A 20,795-nucleotide genomic window follows, 5' to 3' on the forward strand; every position below is an offset into this window, starting at 1 on the left:
AAGATTGAGTGAAAAAAAACAGGCAAAATTTTGCCTAGCGATACATTTATCCTAAAATTTTTTCCAATCATATTAAAAATCTCAAACTTATACCCATGTAACATATTTATCTTCTTCTGTCAATATTCCGTTAATGAACACCGTTAAAAACTTATTTACATGGATTACAAAAAGCAAATAGTATTAATACGACGCCACTTGGCAATAATTTTATTTTGATTGAAAAATCATTTGATGGAACTTTTTTTTTTTTTTTTTTTGGTCTGTCCTATTTTAATCCTACTCTAACACTCACTTTCAGACTTTTGCCATACTTCCGTGCGGGCGTGAGTCGAAACTCATTTCTAAAATAAAATGGTTCCCACTCCAATCCCCTCGAGAAAGTGAGGATTTGAACTCTCTCATCTCTCCCTTCTAATTTGGAATGGTGGCCACCACCTACTAGTGGTTATTTGATGGAACTTTAGCAGAGGCTAAATGTATCGTATAAGTATAAATTTATGATTTTTTTGAGCAAATGTGTTACACTTATTGCGTCATAAAAAAAATTCATGGTGTATATATCACACATAATTTTTTTGGTGGCTTTTTCTACAAAAAGTAAAAAAAAATATAGAGAGGGACAACAAATGCAAAATCAAAATACTCAGGGACAGGACGGGAGGGCGATTCAGTTCTCCATTCTCGTCCCAAATTCCCTCCCTCCCTCCCGCCCTCTCTAAAACCCTAGCGAGAGGAGGGGGTTTTCGCACGTTCCGATCCTCCCGGTTCCGACCGCAGCTTCATCGTCCGTTCGAATGCCGACCGCGTCCGCCGTCGCGGAACCTCGGAGCCGGAACTGAGGGAAATCCCCGTCTCGAAGAGGGCCGGAGGAGCCGGCATAGAGAATGTCGTCCTTCTCTTTCTTTTCGACGCCGCAGCCCCAGCAGCAGCACCAATCTCCGTCCCTGTTCCAGCCCCAGCAGCAGCAGCAGCAGCAGCAGCCGCAGCAGAGCACTCCACTTTGGTCGCAGCAGCAGCAGCAGCAAACCCAGCAGCAGATTCAGCAGCAGCAACAGCAAACCCAGCAACAGATTCAGCAGCAGCAGCAGCAGCAGCAGCAGCGGCGGCTTTATCTTTTCACGAACGACAAGACGTCGGCGAGCTACGGCACCAAGTGGGCGGATCTCCACCCGGATTCCCAGAAGATCCTGCTCCAGATAGAGTATGTTCTTGGGGACTCATTGTCGTCGAGCGTTGTTGGGTTCCTCTCGTTTTCCATCGCTCGGCTGTTCTTGAAGATAATTCGCCGGAGTCTTCTTTTCTTTTTCCGTGGGGCGTTGTTGGGTTCCTCAATCCTTGTTTTGTATGCAGGGAGAAGATATTGGAGTACAGGGTCGAGAGCCAGAAGCTCGATCAGTGTAGCCGCCTTTATGATTCCTCTGTTTCCAGTGACGGTTTTGAGCATGACGCGAGCCATATTATACAGGTTGTTCCTTTAATCGCTTTTCGACCCTTGTTTTAATCTGCTTTGCTTCAGCTACTAATTTGCATCTTCTGTAGATTACGGTATTCTTATGGCTTAGGATTTGAAGGAATTATGGGTTTTTAAAGTCGGACTCTTCCTCAAAGAGCCTGTACGGTTACTGTTCTTTTGAATGTGTTGAGAGAAGTCTTCAAGTTTTACTTTTGATAGAATTTGATGGAGCATTGGATGTTCATAGTCTATTTGGTGTTTTGTAACCATTATTTGATTGACTCATCGTCTCAGTTGCTTATTGCTGAACCGTTGAGGGGAAAAAGATTGATTGGGTATATGGTCAAAGAATCCGTGTTTGACTTGCTGTTGCTAAGTCGCCGGGGAAACAAATTGGAATTTAAATGGGAAAAAAAATAATTATTTCTCCCTCTTAAGAAACAAGAGACAAGGGAATACTTGGGTATTGCGCATGATGTTTTCGCTCTAGTACCTCTGTTGTTACCAGTGCACCATGGTTTAGTTTACGGATGTTCCATTTGAGCTATCGATATCCATGACATAATATCTACTTCTTTTTCATTAAAAACATTCTAATTTTAAAAGATCTTTCCACTATGTGTGACTAGGAGCTTGGTGGAATCAGCACCTCTATGGAACGCCAAAAAGCTTTGCTGCAGGAGCTGATGGCTGCTGTTAAAGATATGCTACGCAACACTGAGGTAGCGGTGCGTTCTTTCATGATGCTGCGACCAAGGTTCATTCATTCAAATGCTGGAAGCAGTACAAATGCCACAGCACCATCCCAAACCCCAGGAGCAACGGTTACTCCGAGTTCAAGCGGTCAACCAGCATCAACCTCTGTAGTTCCCGTATTTGATTTCTACAGTGGACTTCCAAAGAAACCTTCTCCGTTTTTACAGCAAACAGTGGCCAGATTTGAGAAGTATCTTGGTGCATGTCGCCAGTGGGTTGAAGAGTTGGAGCAGCTCTTGCTGTTAGATTCAGACAGGAATGGTACCAATCTTAGTTCCTCATTGGTGGAATCTCTTCCCAAAGTCATATCAAATGTGCACGATTTTTTTGTTCATGTTGCGGCTAAGGTAAAGGGCAATATTGTTACTGATCTTTGCTTGAGTCTACATGTTGTATTATTTTTTGAGCATGTTTGATTAAAAAAGTAAATTTTGGAGTAATGGTGATAAATTCCTTTTTTTTTCCCTTCATGCTGTTTGTCTTTTTTTTTTTTTTTACTCTGAGGATTTTTTTTAACAATATTGTAGTTTGACTCATGCTATCTTGATTACTATGCTCAAGGGACAGTTAAAGTAATAGCAGTTTTTACTTTTTATCTCTGATATGCATTTTTATCTAAATGGTGCATTTTTATCTAATGTGTTTCCCATGTCTTTGTAAGGTGGAGAGCATTCATCAATACATTGGATCAATGAAAACTGCATATCTTGCTGATCAACGCCATCGAGGCGATGGGAATGATCCGTTTCTTGAGGCAGACAGACGCGAGACCGCCAGACAAGAAGCTGCTTCCAGGAGGGTACATCCAACCTTGCATTTGCCTCCAGTTTCTCAACCTTCAACACAAGTTGCCGGGCTTTTTGCTAGCTCTGCTACTCCAGGGGCATCGACTGCTCCCCAGACATCTAGGGCAATTGTATCTGCATCATCTGGAAGTGGTTTATCGCTTTTTAGTACACCGTCTTCTGCTCCTTCTATGTCGTCATCTTCTTTATTTGCAACGCCTAGCACGTCAGCTCCAGTTTCTTCTCTTTTTGGAACTGCTGGCACTTCTCCTCAGACGCCACAATTTGGTTCTTCTTCATCGGCTTCTTTATTTGGGTCTGCGTCGACTCCCTCATTGTTCGGAAGTAGTGCTCCATCTTTAGGTTCTACCCCTGCTATCGGTGGTTCACTTTTCTCTACACCATTTGCATCAGGTACCTTTTCAGACCTTATAGTGGGGCATGGTTGGTGGTCAGTGAAGAAAATGCATTCGTTTTGTATTTTGAAATGTTTGTTCCTTGTAATACTAACCCAAAACGGAAAGCAGAAAAGGACAAAAGATTAGAGTCCTTACTCATTTCTCTGATATTTACTCAGTTGGGTGATGGTAACTAAACTTTTGGACTTATGGGGATGTTTAAGCAAATGGTAGATAATTCAGGACTCTTTTTTTTCTATTGCTGCGATTATGTTGTCATTGTTTATAAATAATGCAGAGTTGTATATTTATTTGCACCTAATCATTTAGTCATTTTGTCTTGAGCTTGATAGTTTGAGAAAAAGTGATGTCTCTCTCATTGAGGTTTTATTTTTATTTTTATTATTTTGGTTTTTTCACTAGGTCCACCATCAGTGTAAAATATCCTTACACATTCACATTGGATGAGTGACATGTGGCTGGAGTTAATTTTGTAACCAAATTCTTTCATATGGCAACCATCTAGCGGTGAATGTATAAATTAATTTTTATAGGCATTGGAATCCAAAAAATTAGCAGAAGCAGTTATTTTGTCCAATGTTTTATAGTCATAGTGGTCTAGTCTTACTATAAGAAAGAGAATATAGTTTGTGCCCATCAATATTTCAGCTTTATAGATAGATTACCTACAGATGCTCCCAAAATATTATAAGTACTAAAGTTGTTTTCTCTTGTTCTGGCAAAGTAGATTACTGACTAGCTTGTCTAGCTTTATTTGAGCCTAAAAGTTTCCCTTCTCGCTTCATCAGTCTCAGGCAATTGAATCTTGTTGCTGATGTTCTTTCCTATATCCTTTTTGTTTTTAGTATGATTGGCATGAACCTTGAGTTATGCATAATATTGACACGATAACCATCTTTTGGAATTGGCCTGTGATTTTTAGCAAATCTGATGTAGAGAGTCTTCACACTTAGTGGATCTTTTTTTGGTTTTATTTCATATTTTATGGGTTCTTACTGCTTATAATGCCCCTGCATATGTGTTTTGAGCAATTAGGAAGCTACTGGTAAATTGGTCATGTTTCATGGCAGAGGTTTTTTTTTCGGGTGGCGGTAGATTGAAGGGGTTGTGTCTTGATTGATGACTGATAGTTGCATTTATATTATTCTGTGACGTATATTAGATATACTTTCTTGAATTCATTTTACTGTTGTGCTAATAATAGATCCTTTTCCTCTCAGGTGCTGCAACTGGATCTGGAGCAAGCTTTGGCAATGTATCTGTGAGTATCAGTTATCCCATCATTTTTTATTGTTGCCTCAAAACAAATTAATTCTCTCACATGCCAACACAAACAGCTCAACATTTTTGAAGGGGCAATCCCTGTAGAACAGCCTCGTTCTTAGAACAAATGACAATGGAAAGTAGTTCCTCTAAAATTTCATTTGTGCCTGCAGAAATCAGCAAGGCCAAAGTCTCGGACAGCTCGTCGTTAGTGAGTGGCATTCACATGACTAACTCCGGCTGCTATCTCACACTTCCTAAATCTTTCTTTTGGCCACCTTGACTATAGAAAAACAAGAAGCTCGAAGAGGTCGCCAAATGTTCTTTAAAGAGTTGCAATTTGATTCCTTTTTCTTTTTTCTTCTGTGGGACTAGTCTTAGATCACTCTCTTCTGGGAGGTCGACATCAGGAACATGTTACTAAATTGTGAGTGATATAGGGGATCTCTTTTGTAGCTCTAAATTCACATTTAGGTTTAGTGTCTGAGTACACTTTCACTAACATTGTATGGTTATATCTTGTAAAATGGCCTTTGCAACTGAATTGCCTTGAAGAAGTTTGAAGTTCACGCTGCATTGATCGCCTTTTGCTTAAATTGTTTTCTTCTACTCTTTGCTTGTGGCCTGGATAGTTTTTGCTTGGTCAGCTTCATAGCTGGAACTGCATTTTTTCGTGTAGTGCAATATGTTCTTGTGGGCTGTTGTTGTTTCTGAAGATACAACTAAAGGAGGCAGAATGGTGGTAAGAAAATACCTGTTGTTACTGTTCATCGATGCCAAAACTTATTTGCATCTATATTGGATAAGCTGTTTGGTTTGTCATTGCTTGGCTTGTCCTACCATTCCATGCTGAAATGATGAGGCAAGCTCTGATGATTGGGTTGCTGGAGAAGTGTACTAATGTCTTGACATGTTAATGTCCCAAAGAGTTGCTTCTCCATGAATCACTCTTCTATTCTTGAATGGCTTGTGCTTTAGTCTATGTATCAGCACTTGAATCAACTATACACTGTATTTATCAGCGGCGATTTTTCCTGATAAGTGAAGAGATTATCACTGAGGCACCAAGCGGTGCGGATCCATTTACAAAACGAGCTCGAAGCCAAAATTGAGAAAAGAGCTTGTTTACAAGATGAACAGTTAACCATGTCAATCAAAACGTTGACATCGAAGCATAAATCTACGCTACTTAACGGGAGGAACTCTGCATCGACTTTCAATGAGTTCTTTTAAGGAAGACTTTTATCCTTGAAGATACTCGTGTTCGTTCTTTCCAGATCCATCAGTAAACAAAAGAAGGAAACTACCAGAAAACAGGAGGGATAAGGTTGTCCACCCGCTTTGCCGTATGCCGTGGGTATGGAATACCTCGACGGGGCCAGGGTTTTTGTTCGTCAGACTCGATTATTGTCAGAACCCGAGCGAGTCAAACATCCGATTAGGACTTCTGCCATTGCAAGAAGTTAAGTACGAATTCACTTGATTTAGCTGCGATTGTGATCGAGATACAATGCGGAATTGTCCGACTTTTAGCCAAAAACTGCAATAGCACGGATAGTTCCTACTTTATTCGTGTGGCTCCGGAGGGATAGGGCAGGAGCAATTTGATAGACTGTCCCTACAAGGAAAGAAAATGACACTGAGAAGAATCAATCTAACTACGGGACCATTCCGACCAAAAAAAAAAAAAAACTACGGAACCATAAGACAACAGCCATTGAAACTTCAACCTAGCATCAAACAAATCCTGAAGCAACCAAAGCGAAGCTGAAAGAAGCCTGAACACAGACACAACTCATCAGATATGGAGGGCAAAGAAACAGAGAGAGAGAAGCACTTTGTGCTGGTCCACGGGGCTTGCCATGGAGCATGGTGCTGGTACAAAGTGGCCACCCTTCTGAAGTCCTCAGGCCACAAGGCCACTGCCCTGGATATGGCCGCTGCAGGGGTCCATCCGAAGCAGCCCCAAGAGCTGAACTCGATTGTGGAATATGTCGAGCCGCTGTTCGAATTCTTTGAGGGTCTTCCACGAGGAGAGAAGGTGATCCTGGTGGGGCATAGCATGGGTGGGGTTGTGATTTCATTGGCCATGGAGAGATTTCCTGAGAAAATTGCAGTTGCTGTGTTTGTAGCTGCATTCATGTATGGTCCTGAGCTCAGTTTTGAAACTGTTTATGAGGAGGTAGGTACTTTTTTCTACTTTGAAATGTAAATTAAGGGGGAAAAACATGTTTTGATCGTAGTTTCAATTCCGATCCCGAAGGATTTGAGTATATGAACCAGTAGACTTCCCATTTAGCCTTTTTTAATCACTCTGCCGACCATATCGGTTTAAATTCAGTGTAAGGCGAATGGGTTTGGAATCGGTCGACATACATGGTCTACTTTTCCAATTAAGGGGCATGCAATTGATTTGGGGAAAAATCTGTCATGGAGAGGCAAATATCAATCTATAATCAGGACCAGTGAAACAAACAGAGTAGTCCTGAAAGGCTCTCTTTTCCAAACATAGAAGCACATCCATCATTAAGAGAGTAACACTTGTTATAATCATAAACAGCAATTAATCCATTTCACGATCTTCATGAAGAACATAGATTTTTTTTTTTTTTTTGGGTATAAGATAATTCTGGAGCTCAGTGCATTGATATGTGTACTGCTTGTGAATTCTCAGCATGTTCGCAGATTGGATTCATTCATGGACACAAAATATGCTTTTGATGATGGCCCTGAAAAGCCTCCAACCAGTTTTCTGTTTGGATACAATTTCATGGCCTCTAAGCTGTATCAACTCTCTCCACCCGAGGTAAATATATTCGACGATTTTATTGATGAAGATTCTCTTAATTTTGTCTTTTGACATCAAACAAAACTTCCCACATTTTCAACAAGCTCAGAATCAAGTTCTTTTATTAGCAAAATCAGTTCTATACGGCCGAGTTAAGATGCATTTATTCACTTCATTTCATGTAGGATTTGACATTGGCCTCCTACTTGGCGAGACCTCTCCGCATGTTTCCAGACCGATCCAGATTCAAGGCGGAAGCAACGGTCACAACGTCGAAGTATGGTTCGGTTCCTCGAGTTTACATTGTGTGCGACCAAGACTTGGGGATAAAAGAAGACATGCAGAGATGGATGATCGAACGCAATCCAGTGGACGAAGTTTGTGTGATCCCTAATTCAGATCACATGGTCATGTTCTCCAAACCATTGGAGTTTTGTTCTACTCTCAAACAGATTGCAGAAAATTATTCCTGAGGATTATTTAAAGGCTTGCTTCTATAGATTTCTAAGTCGTTTTGTCAAGTTAAAGCAAAAGGATTATGTGTCTAAACTTTTCGTTAATGGGCCAGACCATCTCTCAACTTTCACTTGGTTCAGTGAAATTCTTACACTGTTTTGGTCTGTTCAATACTGTCATCCCATCAGTTACCAAAACAATCTAATGAACTTAACACTGGATGGAAACAAGAAAGGAGAAAAAGCCCATTCACGTGGATTTCGTCACTGCAGAAAATAATGCACGTTCCTCTTCCACGTCTAGTATTCAATTCAGATAGACAATAATCTATTAATCGATGGAATTGACGTTGCATTCCCTCTTCTATTAGCAGGTTTAAAAGCATAGTGTATATGTGTCGGGGTCTACTAATCCTATTTATCGGTTCTTGATTTCCCACTAACTCCAATTCCTCATGTATGTGCTGGGGTCTCTGTCAACATGAGATCAATCCAAGAACGAGTCAGAAGACAGATCATCCATCGCCACTGTCTCATCATCAAGTTGCAATACCAAAATTTATGCTACAACCTCTCAGAGACCATATCCATGGCGGAACGACAAACTACGTCTGGCACGTCTCGACAAGCCGCCATTGCACGCCTCTTTTTGTTGCTACTTGATCGCCTTTCCTCTCGACTGTCCCAGAAAGGGAGGAAAGATTACAGTAGAAGTATGAACCTTTCTAAGCCACAAAAAGAATTTGGGAGTTGTACCAAAAGCAATTCTATTACGGAAATAAATTTTTTATCAAACGCCTTTGAATGTTCATAAACTTATCTAGAGCTTGTGTTTTAGTGTATATATTAGCACTTGAGTCAATTATATGCTGTATTTGTCCTTTAGTGTATATATTAGCACTTGAGTCAACTATATGCTGTATTTGTCAATGGAGTTTTTTCTCGATAAGTGAAGAGAATATCACTGAGGCACCAAGGGGTGCCGATCCATTACAAAATGAGCTTGAAGCCAAAATTTAAAAAAGAGCTTGTTTACAAGATGAACAATTCACCATGTCAAGCAAAACATCGACATCGAAGCATAAATCTACACACTACTAAGCGGGAGGAACTCTGCATCAACTTTCAATGAGTTCTCTTAAGGAAGACTTTTATCCTTGAAGATACTCGTGCTCGTTCGTTCTTTCCAGATCCATCAGCAAACAAAAGGAGGAAACCACCAGAAAACAGGAGAGATAAGGTTGTCCATCCACTTCACCGTATGCCTCGGGTCCACAGTTTTTGTTCGTTAGACTCAATTATTGTCGAAACCGGATGAGTCAAACATCCGATTAGAACTTCTGCTATCGCAAGAAGTTGACTACGAATTCACTTGATTTGGCTGCGATTATGATCGAGAAGATACCATGCGGAATTTTCCAACTTTTAGACTTCCTTCACTTCACAGAAAATAATTTTCAAGAAAACATTTTTCGTATTTTTCGGCGTTCATTTAACGGAAAATGAATTGTTTGGGAAAATTAATTTCTTTGAATAAAAAAAAGTTATCTAAAATAGCAGAAAATGTTTTTATTTTTTGAAAGTGGAAAACATTTTCCTCACTTACTCTTTGTAATCTCACATCCCTATAAGCCCCAACCTCCTCCTTTTTTATTTTGTTTTTTCATTTTTTTAAGTTCGAATCTCACTTCCCTACGTTTTCCTCTTCTTCTTGCTTGGCCAGTCACTGGCCTTGCAACTCTCTCTTATCTCATATCCTTACAAGCCCCTACTTCTTTCTTTCTTTCTTTTTTTTTTTTTTTTTTTTTTTAAGAATTTCATTTTCTTTATTTTCCTCTTCTTTTTTCTCGGCTAGTCGCAGGCCTTCTCACATGCTCTCTTTCATCTCACATCCCTAAAAGCCACAACTTCTCTCTTTCTTTATTGTTTTCTTTTATTAAAATTCGAATTATTTTTATTTTTCTTTTCTTTATTTTCCTCTTCTTCTTTCTTGGCCGGTTCTTTGCCTCCTCGCATTTTCTTTTTTATCTCACATCCCTACAAGCCCCTACTTCTTTCTCTTTTTGAAAATTTGATTTTTTTATTTGATTTTTTTCTTTGTTTTCCTCCTCTTCTTTCTCGGCTGGTCTCTTATCTCACATCAACCCACTTCTCTCTTTTTTATTATTACTTTTTTATTTTTTAAAAATTCAAATTATTTTTATTTTTATTTTTTTCATTTTCCTTTTCTTCTTTCTTGGCTGGTTGTTGGCCTTCTCGCATGCTTTCTCTTATCTCACATCCGTACAAGCCCCAACTTCTTCTTTTTAATTGTTTTTTTAATTTGAATTATTTTTAATTTTTAATTTTATTTTTCTTTTAATTTCTTTGTTTTTCTCTTCTTCTTTCGCGGCTGGTTCTTGGCCTCCTCACATGCTTTCTCTTATCTCATATCCCTACAAGCCCCAACTTTTTTTTTAAATTTTAAAAAATTCAAATTAATTTTATTTTTCTTTGTTTTCATCTTCTTCTTTCTTGGCTGGTTGTCAGCCATGACGACGGCTAGTGATCGGCCATGAGCGAGGCTTTAGGCTAATGAGCTTGGAGCTCGTTGATCTGGCAAGGTTCGAGGCCAGCGAGCTCCAACTACTGGTGAGGGTCGTGCTCGCCAATCTGGCAACCCTCAAGTTTGTTGGCCTTGAGCCTTATTAGATCGGTGAGCTAAAGGCCCTCGTTCGCCGATTGGGTGAGCCTAGAGCTCGATGCTCAATGCTTGCACTCATTGTTATAGCGAGCATCGAGCTTAGGTGGACGAGCCTCATGCTCAGGATGACAAGACAACAACCATTGAAGCTTCAACTTAGCATTGAACAAATCTTGAAGCTCTAAATTCATAGGTTTCGATACTTTGATGTCAAGACTATCAAGTTACTGATACTTTGATACCAAGATTCCAAAATTGATACCGAAGACTGTTTGGTACTCACATTGAAGAAGAGTCATGGTTGCCACATTACTTTAATGAGTCATTTTATGTTTCTAGATATAGTGATTGTTTCTAGAGATATGATGAGATATAGCAATTGTTTTGTAAGTTTCTGGAGATTCATCTTCTTCGGAACCCTAGCTATACTTAATGAGAAGAACATTTCATGTAACAACTCTATAAATAGGGGAGTCTTGTAATTGTTTTCATTAAGGTGAAATAAATTGACAAGCCTATCTTCTCTTCTTTGTGTGAGTTGTGAGCATTTGACCTTCAAAATTTTATCCCAACAAATTGATATCGAGCTTCGCCTCTAACTTTTCAACGAAGCAACCGAAGCGAAGGCGACAAAAGCCCGAACAGGCACAACTCATCAACTATAGAGGGCAAAGAAACAGAGAGAGAGAGAGAGAGAGAGAGAGAGAGAGAGAGAGAGAGAGAGAGAGAGAGAGAGAGAGAGAGAGAGGCACCTTGTGCTTGTCCACGGGGTTGCCATGGAGCTTGGTGCTGGTACAAAGTGGCCACCATCCTCAAGTCCTCAGGCCACAAGGTCACCGCCCGGATATGGCCACCGCAGAGTCCATTCGAAGCAGCCTCGACAGCTGAACTCGATTGTGGAATATGTCGAGCTGCCCTTCAAATTCTTCAAGGTTCTTCCGCGAGGAGAGAAGGTGATCCTGGTGGGGCATAGCTTCGGTGGGGTTGTGATTTCATTGGCCATTGAGAGATTTCCTGAGAACACTGCAGTTGCTGGGGATAAGTACACTAATGGTGCAATAAGTTGTGTACGGCGTTCACTTTGGTGCCAACAGTTTTTGCCGGATCACTTAAGTGCCAAATCGGAGGAAAAACGATTACTTTGGTGCCACCGATGACAGATTCCTGCCAAAATGATTACGTGGCTTTTATATTTAAAATAAAATAAAATTGAGAAGCCTTTTAAACGGTGTTGTTTTCTGTCTTCCTTAAGAAAACAACGTCGTTTTTCCGTCCTACGTGGATACCCTCACAAAAACGACGCTGTTTTGTTAATTTTATTTGGAGATTGAAATTAGGGTTTTTTTGTTCGCCATTGCTCGTCCACCGTCGTTCAGCCGCCGTCCCTCAACCACCGTCACTTGGCCGCCGTCCCTCGGCCACCGTCGCTTGGCCACCATCCCTCAACCTCCATTGTAGTTGCTTGCCACAGCAAGACAAAAGAAATAAAGAAAAAAAAAATGAACAGAAAATCCTGAGAAAGAGGGAGGTGTCGATGATGAGGGCGGAGGAGGAGATGGCGAGGCCACGGCTGCCGCCTTCGTAGCGTTGGCTTCGCCGACAACCTCCGTGGCGTTCCAGATCTTCGCGGCTACCATTGGCTGGATCGCTCGTGCTTCTGGGGATCCTTTGAGCCCGCATTTCCTCTGCACCCAACGATATTTCTTGGGAAAAAGGCGGTGGTGAGGCTGAGATTCGGGGATTTGAAAGGTTGATAAGGTGATTAAAAATGGGGGAAAACTACTGGGAGAGGGCGGAGGCGAATGCGTGGTTTCTTTTCTGGAAAATTATGGGTATTGCTGGCTCTCCGCTGCTGGTGTTGTTGGTTTGGTGCTGTTGGTGTTGCTGGATTTGTTCGGGGAAGAAGACGAATCTGCTCGGGGAAGAAGACGACACAAAATGGCGTCGTTTGGGGATTTAGGGTTTTAAATTTGGGGGAAAGACACAAAACGGCGTCGTTTTGGTGTTAGGATGCTAAAACGACGTTGTTTGAAGGCCTAAGTGATCTAATGGAAACTCCGACGAGCCACATCAGCATAAGAAATTAATAAAAAAAGGCCACGTTAGATTTCCGGCCGATCAGATCGGCGTTGGCACCAAAGTGAGTGTCGTACACAACTTATGGCACCATTAGTGTACTTATCCCGCAGTTGCTGTGTTTGTAGCTGCATTCATGTATGGTCCTAAGCTCAACGTTACCTCTGTTGTTGAGGAGGTAGGTACTTCTTTCTACTTTGAATAGTAAACTAAGGGACTATAAAACATGTTTTGATTGTAGTTTCAATTCTGATTCCGATCCTGAAGGACCTGTGCATATTAACCAGTAGACTTCCCATTTAGCCTTCTAATCACTCTGTTTGGCCATATCCGTTTAAATAAAGTGTAAGACTAATGGGTTCGGAATTGGTCGACATACACTGTCTAGATTTTCCAATTAAGGGTCGTGTCATCGATTTAGGAAAAAATCTGTCATGGAGAGGCAAATATCAATTTATAGGACGTGCGGACCCCTAGAGTGCCATAACTTGACACAAAGAGACACTTAAGTGTCATAACTTATGAAAGTGACACTTAAGTGTCAAAATCGGATAGAAATAGATAACTTAAGTGCCACTTTGGCCAAAATGCCGATGTGTAAAATTTCCAGCGAAGCGTGTGCAAAACGGCGTTGTTTTGATACTGATATGGTAAATAATTTAATATAAAAATTAATTAAATTAAATATAAAAATAATTTTATTTAAAATATTTAAAAAATAAAATTAAAATATTTTAAAAAATTAAAAAAAAAATTAAAAAAAAATTAAAAAAATAAGGGAGGCGGCTGAGTGCCGAGCCTTGAGTTGCCGTCGGGAAGGGTAAGCTACAAAAGGGGAGGGTCGGCCGGGGTTGGCGACCTCGGCTGACCGGCGACGAGGGCATGCGAGCCATCGCTAGAGGTGTTAAAATGGATCATTGACCCATTTATAAACCCATTTATGTTTAAATGGGTCATTAATGGGTCAAGTATTATTTTCTAAAGCACTCATAATGTGTTTTAAAATTGAAGAGAGTGAGATATATGGGTCTTAAATGGATCAGCTCTACACCCATTTAAGACCCATTTATCAACCCATTTATTTTCACCCAAACCAAAACCTCATAATCTCTCTCTTCTCTCTTTAACTTTACAATTTTTTTAAAATCAAATTATTTTTTTTTTCTTTCCTTTTTTTTTTTTTCTTCTTCCTTCGGGCCGCCGACGACCAGCCTAGGCAAGCCTCGAGCTCGCCGGATTTGGCGAGGCCGTTGACGCCCGGTGAGCTTAAGGCTCGCCGGATCCGGCGAGGCTTGAGCCTCGCCAGATTTTTCGAGGCCACCGACGCCCGGTGAGCTCGAGACTCACCCGAGATTGGCGAGGCTTGAGCCTCGCCCGACGCCGGCGAGCCTCGAGCTCGCCCATTTGGCGAGGCGGGCGGCCTCGCTCAACGCCTCGGTGAGCCTCAAGCTCGCTAGATTTGGCGAGGTGGAGGTCTCGCCGTGGCCTCTGCTCGGCGAGGCTCGAGCCTCGCCTATCTTGCGAGACTCGAGCTTGTCGAATCTGGCAAGCCTTGAGCTTGTTGGTGTCGACGAGTCGGGTGAGCTCGAGGCTTGCTTGTGGCAAGCCATCGGTCGTCGTCGTGGTTGACGGTTGGCCAAAGAAGAAGAAGAAGAAGAAACAAGAAAAAGAAAAAGAAAAGCTATATTTAAAAAATAATAATAATTAAAAATTTATTTTTTAAAAATAAAAAATAATTAAAATTCGATTTTTAAAATAATTATTTTAAAAATTATAAAAATTGTCCATTAAATTTGTGTTTTATAAAATTATTTTAGCAATACCATTTTTTTAAATATATATATATATATATATATATATATATATATCAATATATTAAGTTTAGTTAAATAGGTCGGGTATGGGTTGGGTATGGGTCGGGTCGAGTATTGGTCAAAATTTTTGCATTGTAATAAATGGGTCATACATGGGTTAAATGGCTCGATTTGGGTCAGACCATTTATGACCTGACCTAAACCTGACCCGATCTACCAGTTTAACAGGTCTAGCCATCACCTAGATTCGATGAGGGTTTGCGGCCCTCGCTCGGCCGGACCAAGGGTTGCCGCCCATCAGGGCGACCCCTAGTGGGCGACAGCCTTTGGTCCGGCTGGCGAGGGTCGCCAACCCTTGTTGGATCTGGGCGAGGGTTGCCGCAATCCTCGCCCATCTGTGGCGAGTGGCGAGGGCTTGCGGCCCTCGCACAAATTTGGTGAGGGTCGGTGGCCTTTACTCGATTGGGCCAAGGGCCGCCGCTCATTGGGGGTCACCCCAGGGGGTGCCGCCCTCGGCGGGTGGCGGCCCTTGGCCTAGCCAGGTGAGGGCCGCCGACCCTCACTGGATCTAGGTGAGGGCTGTGACCCTCACCTCGATCTAGGGCGAGGGCTCGCGTTGGCCGGGGTCGCCGGCCTTGGCCAAGGCCCGACAACCTCGGCCGACCCTCTCACCTCTCACCGACCCTTCCCGACGACAACGGGAGGCAACGGTGGCGGGCGAGGGCCAAGCCCTAGCCGCCTCCCCCACACTTTTTTTTTTTTAAAATTTAAAAATTATTATTTTTAAATATTTTAAATAAATTTAATTTAAATTTAATTAAATTAATTTTATATTATTTTTTACCATGTTAGCATCAAAATGATGTCGTTTTTGCATTATTTGACCACGTCGGTGTGCAAAATGACGTCCTTCTGCACTTACTTCACTGGAAATTGCGCACGTCAACATTTTGGCTGGATTTTGGCCGGAGTGGCACTTAAGTGTCACTTTTTGTAAGTTATGGCACTTGAAGAGATCTTTTGCCCAATTTATAGTAAGGACTAGCGAAACAGAGTAGTCGTGAAAGGTTCTCTTCACCAAACATGGAAGAAAATCCATTGCACGCCCATCATCAAGAGAGAAACACTTCTATAATCGTAAGCAGCAATTAATGTATTTGATGATTTTGAAGAAGAAGATCATTTTTTTTTAAATTTATTTTTGGGTATAAGATAATTCAGCGGCTCAGTGCGGTGATATTTATACTGCTTGCGAATTCTCAGTATGGTCGCAGATTGGGTTCATCCATGGACACAAGATATGCTGTTGATGATGGCCCTGAAAAGCCTCCAACCAGTTTTCTGTTTGGATACAACTTCATGGCCTCTAAGCTGTCTCAACTCTCTCCACCTGAGATAAAGATATTCAACCATTTTAACGATGAAGATTCTTGTAATTTCATTTTTCGACATCAAACAAAACTTCCCAAGTGATCAACAAGCTCAGAATCAAGTTCTTTAGGTTGCGCATGACAATGCTTCTGTTCCGGGGAAGAGTTTTTTGTTAGAAATAGTTCTTTTCTATTTCTATTACGGGGAACAATTTCTAAGTAAAAAAACCCATTTGATAACTACACAAAATTTCTACTCTTGGAATAGAAAAAAATAGAAATGCGTTTGGTAACGTAACAATTTTTTTGGTATTTATTTATTTTTAATTCTTGCTCGGCCGGCCGCCTCCGCTGCACAGCTGCCCGTCATCGATTGTCCGGCCGTCGGCCGCTGGCGACTGATGGGCACTGCGGCGACGGTCGCCGGTGACGGTTGGTGGTGGGTGGTCGTGCAGCGGTGGTGGCAGGGGGCGGTGACCGGTAGAGGCCGGCGACTGGTGGCGGCGGCGGCAGTCGGCCAGCTGCGGGCGGTGGTTGGCAGTCGGTGGTTGGCGGTGGCGGCGGCGGCGGGCAGCGGTCGGTGGTTGCTCCGGGAGATTCGAGGTGGCCGTGGCAAGAGAGAGAAACAAAAGAAAAAAAAAAGAGAATTTGCTTATTTCTAGAAATTGTTCCCGGGAACAAATGTTTTACCAAACAGATTTCTGTTCTTTTTTTGTTCCGGGGAATAAAAGAACAGAAATTGGGAGAAACATGAGCGTTACCATGCGCTGCCTTATTAGCAGAATCTGTTCTATCCGGTCGAGTTAAGATGCATTTATCACTTCATTTTATGTAGGATTTGGCATTGGCCTCCTACTTGGCGAGACCTCTCCGCCTCTTTTCAGGCCAATCCAGGTTCAAGGCGGAAGCAATGGTCACAACGGCAAAGTATGGTTTGGTTCATCGAGTTTACTTTGTGTGCGACAAAGACCTGGTGATAAAAGAAGACCTGCAGAGATGGATGATCGAACGCAATCCAACAGACGAAGTGTGTGTGATGCCTAATTCAGATCACATGGTCATGTTCTCCAAACCACTGGAGTTTTGTTCTACTCTCAAACAGATTGCAGAAAATTATTCCCGAGGATCAAGGGTTGCTTCTATAGATTTCTAAGCCGTTTTGACAAGTGAAAGCAAAAATATTATGTGTCTAAACTTTTCTCTAATGTGCCAAACCATCTCTGTACCTTCACTTGGTTCAATAAAATCCTTATACTGTTTTGGTACGTTCAATACTGATCCCATCAGTTACCAAAACAATCTACCAAACTTAGCACTGGAGGGAAAAAAAAACTATTCATGTGGATTTCGTCACTGCAGAAAATAATGCACGTTCCTCTTCTACATCTAGTATTCATTTCATATAGACAATTTAATCTTCGACTTAATTGACGGAATCAACATTGCATTCCTCTTCTATCCGCAGGTTTAAATGGATAGCGTATATGTGTTGGGGTCTACTAACCCTATTCATCGGTTCTTGACTTCCCAGGAAACTCCGATACCTCATATATGTGTTGGGGTCTATGTCAACATGAGATCAATCCAAGAACGAGTCACGCGACAGAAGATCATCCGTCGCCACTGTCTCGTCTTCAAGTTGCAATACCAAATAAAAGCCACAACCTCTCGAAGACGATATCCTTGGCGGACCCCATACTAAGTATGGCCTATAAGACAGACTCACCCTTGTCCCGACAAGCCGCCGTGCGCACCTCTTTTTGTTGCCATTGATCGCCTGTAGTCTCACCTGTCCTAGAAAGGGAGCAAAGATTACAGTAGAAGTATGAAACTTTTTCTTTATCGCTGGTAATTTGATAGACAAAATTAGTCGCGCTGCACCAAATTTTTTGGGTTCCGTGTGATTATTCCTTGTAGACGACAAATTAATGATCTATAGGAAAAAGGAAGAGTAAAATTCTCAAACATGTAAACTTGATCACTATTTTGATCTTGAAAGGCTTGTGCTTTAGTCTATGCATCATCACTTGAGTCGACTATATGCCATCTTTGTCACCAGAGTTTTTTGGGCTAAAATACACCGCAAATGCCAAACCTTGGCACACTTAAGTGCCAAAAGTTCTACAAGATACCTTTTATGTGTCACTTTTTTTTTTTGAAAAATTTAGACACTTAAGTGAGGGTAGCTAGAAATTCAACATGGCGCTATTTTATGAATAAATTAGTCTAGGTAGCTTGTTGGAGTTGCCTATCAACAATGAATGTGTAAAAACAATGTTGTTTTCTCCCAAAATTGATTTTTAATTATATTAATTAAATTAAAATTATAAACCAAATCTAAAGAGGGAGGGGACAGCATTTAGCAGGGGCTTCCATGGCCCTTGTCGCCACGACTACCCCAACAACATTGGAAAGGGCTGGCGATGGTGGGGCGAGAGTTGGCCAAGATGGCCTGTCATGCCTCGGACCCCGAGCGCGTGCCCATCCCTATCTGGTCGATAATAATTTGTGACTTCCCAGGACGAGTCGCCGACCCTTTCCATTTTATTGCACATGCGGAAGCGAAAAGAAATCCCCTGACAGTAATCATCTCAGGATAGAAAAGCAGGACAATAGATTCACAAACAAACATGCTTTTATATACACACTGAGTCATGTACACAGGTTTATGGCCAAAAGACTACAAAAGACTGCCCTTCCAAAAAGAAGCAGTCCTAACTGATCTACGCTTCCGATCACCTCCTCTCAGCTCCAGGTCCTCCACTCGACGACCCTGAAAATGTTGTCCCACAACGGGGTGAGATATCATCTCAGCAAGTCTAAGCTCTAAACCCCAATTAGGAGGGAAATACGCCCAGAAGTGTCGACTTACCTCGTCTCAGATCCACGCTGCAGGTCAGTACAATTTATCTCACAAACAACATGAGAGCATAGCAACAAATAAGCTCCAATAACTGAAATGCCACACTCAATTAATCATGCATTCCTAGTTTTGATCTCGGCATATAGCACGGCCTACTCTCAGTTCGGCGGTCTTCTGGCATTGCCAGGCATCGTCTCACCCCATTGAGCACGATACGTCTCTTTATTAGACGGCTTTCCCGAAGGAGCATAGGGTCTAGAATCAATTGCGACCGGCTTCCCGTTGTCCAGGGGTATCCCAAATAAGGATAACGTCCAACTCAATAGCCCAGAACGATTTCTCTTAATCATCACACGATCACTCAAATATGGCTCAAGGCACCGTGCATTGCACTCAAATGCTTCAATTGAAATGGTGAGCCTGGTCTTTTTCTTCGTATTAGAAATTCACATGAAATTACTAGTGTGTGGGTACACGGTCAACTTGATCCAGAAAAATTGATATTAATCCTTTTTGAAATTCCACTATTTCATATGGTACTAAAAATCATTTTCGGTGTCAACCCGACACCTGGGATTTTTTGAATAAATATTTGAAATTCACAATTTTTGGAATTAAATACCAAAAATCCAATCAGTACTCAATTTGCATAATTTAACACTCAATTGCAAAAATTAACCACACCATTGCAATCGGTACAAAATTCCGGTCACCGGCTATCCCGGCCTAATTTCCGAAAAATAATTAATAATTAAATAATTACTGAAATTAATTAAATAAATCAATTTAAATTCTAAAAATACTAACCTAGGCCAGAATCATTAAATTAATAACCAATACGGACTCGGAAAATTCCCGAACCCTTCTAGATAAATAGTACAATTTATTTAGGCCAATAAACCATGCTAATCACCTAACATGCTCAATTAAATAATTCAATTTCTAATTTAATCTAACTAACCACCTAATTCCTAATAAAATAAATCTAACACCCCTTAAACGTTATTAGCCTACTAAGCATAGTTTAGAGTATAAATTCACTGGTTAATTGCGGAAACTGGTTAACCGCGACGACGACACGAAGACGGCCGAAATCTGAATTTTCGGCGGTGTTAGCGAACTCTCGGACCGGGCCTAAAACGGGCCCAACACAACTCAGCAAGGCTGAGTTTCGGTCTTGGGCTTCTGCGGGGCTGCTGGTTGCGGGCTTGGGCTTTCTTTGCGGGCCCAAAATGGCTGAACTTCAAATGGGCTAAAAATCAACTGAACTTGGGCCTGAGCTTGGGCTTTAAAATCTGCTGGAGAAGGGCTGAAAATCACTGGGCTGAAGATGGGCTTGTGGTTGAATTCGTGGGCTGTTGATGCGGGCTGGATACGGGCCCAATTGCTGGGCCGTGATGCTGCGAAGGTGCGGGCGTGCGAAAGAGCTGCGGTTCAATGAAACCAGAGCCTGGCGGTGGGATGTTGACCGGGAGACATGCTGTTTCGATCACGCTGGCATCACCGTTGGGACTGGCTTCGTGGAGATGAAGACTGCTGGGCCGAATCTCGGCCAAATGATTGCCGAACTTGCGAGCAAAGGAGAGAGGAACGATGGTGGGGTTTCGATGGGTGAGGATTTGTGGAGTTGAACTATTCGGTTGAAAGAAAAAAAATCGGTGGAGAGAGCTGCTTGGTCTTCGGAGAAGATGCCGCAGACACGCGGCTTCGTTGGCGTGAATGAAGTCAAACAAGGTGGGCTTCGCTTGAATGTTGACCGAGCAAGCAGCAAAGAAGGACGTGTCGTGGTTTGGAGATGGGAGAAAAATTGGTGTTTCGGTGGGTAAAGATGGAGAGCTGTCGTGAAAGGAAAAATGAAAGGAAAGCAAGGCAGAGACCGAAACAAAGGAGAATCGGATAAGGGGGATGGATGGCAGCTGGATTTGCTTGCCCAAGAAGCTGCGGAGGGTAAGGATTGAAGAAGACGTGTTGGAGAAGCTCGAAGAGGGGCCCAATGTCAGCAAATCTTATCTCCTTAATTAAACACATGTCCCCCTATTACTTTCCAACAAATCAAACCCATAATTA

The 20,795-nt window shown here is 41.9% G+C and overlaps 2 protein-coding genes across 3 annotated transcripts in view; both read left to right on the forward strand.

The window, feature by feature from the left end:
* The first annotated feature begins 668 nt into the window (after positions 1–668).
* Positions 669–5,255, forward strand: LOC104457250 (nuclear pore complex protein NUP58). The gene is made up of 6 exons (XM_010072187.3): positions 669–1,204; positions 1,354–1,468; positions 2,086–2,559; positions 2,874–3,411; positions 4,637–4,677; positions 4,853–5,255. Exons 1-6 carry the CDS (start codon positions 888–890, stop codon positions 4,889–4,891), a joined length of 1,524 nt encoding a protein of 507 aa, XP_010070489.2. The 5' UTR covers positions 669–887; the 3' UTR covers positions 4,892–5,255.
* Positions 5,256–6,353: 1,098 nt separating this feature from the next.
* Positions 6,354–20,795, forward strand: part of LOC104457251 (probable esterase PIR7A) — a 41,795-nt gene continuing 27,353 nt past the window's right edge. The window contains exons 1-3 of one of the 2 annotated variants that reach the window (XM_010072188.3): positions 6,365–6,861; positions 7,354–7,485; positions 7,653–8,062. In XM_010072188.3, coding sequence (XP_010070490.1) covers positions 6,484–6,861; positions 7,354–7,485; positions 7,653–7,940 — 798 coding nt within the window. In that variant the 5' untranslated portion in view covers positions 6,365–6,483 and the 3' untranslated portion in view covers positions 7,941–8,062. Of the gene's footprint in view, positions 6,862–7,353; positions 7,486–7,652; positions 8,063–12,837; positions 12,860–20,795 lie in introns of those variants that run through there. The other variant, XM_039300412.1, reaches the window with a different exon arrangement.

Source organism: Eucalyptus grandis, chromosome 8 (genome assembly GCF_016545825.1).
Source record: "Eucalyptus grandis isolate ANBG69807.140 chromosome 8, ASM1654582v1, whole genome shotgun sequence".
NCBI classification, from domain to species: domain Eukaryota; kingdom Viridiplantae; phylum Streptophyta; class Magnoliopsida; order Myrtales; family Myrtaceae; genus Eucalyptus; species Eucalyptus grandis.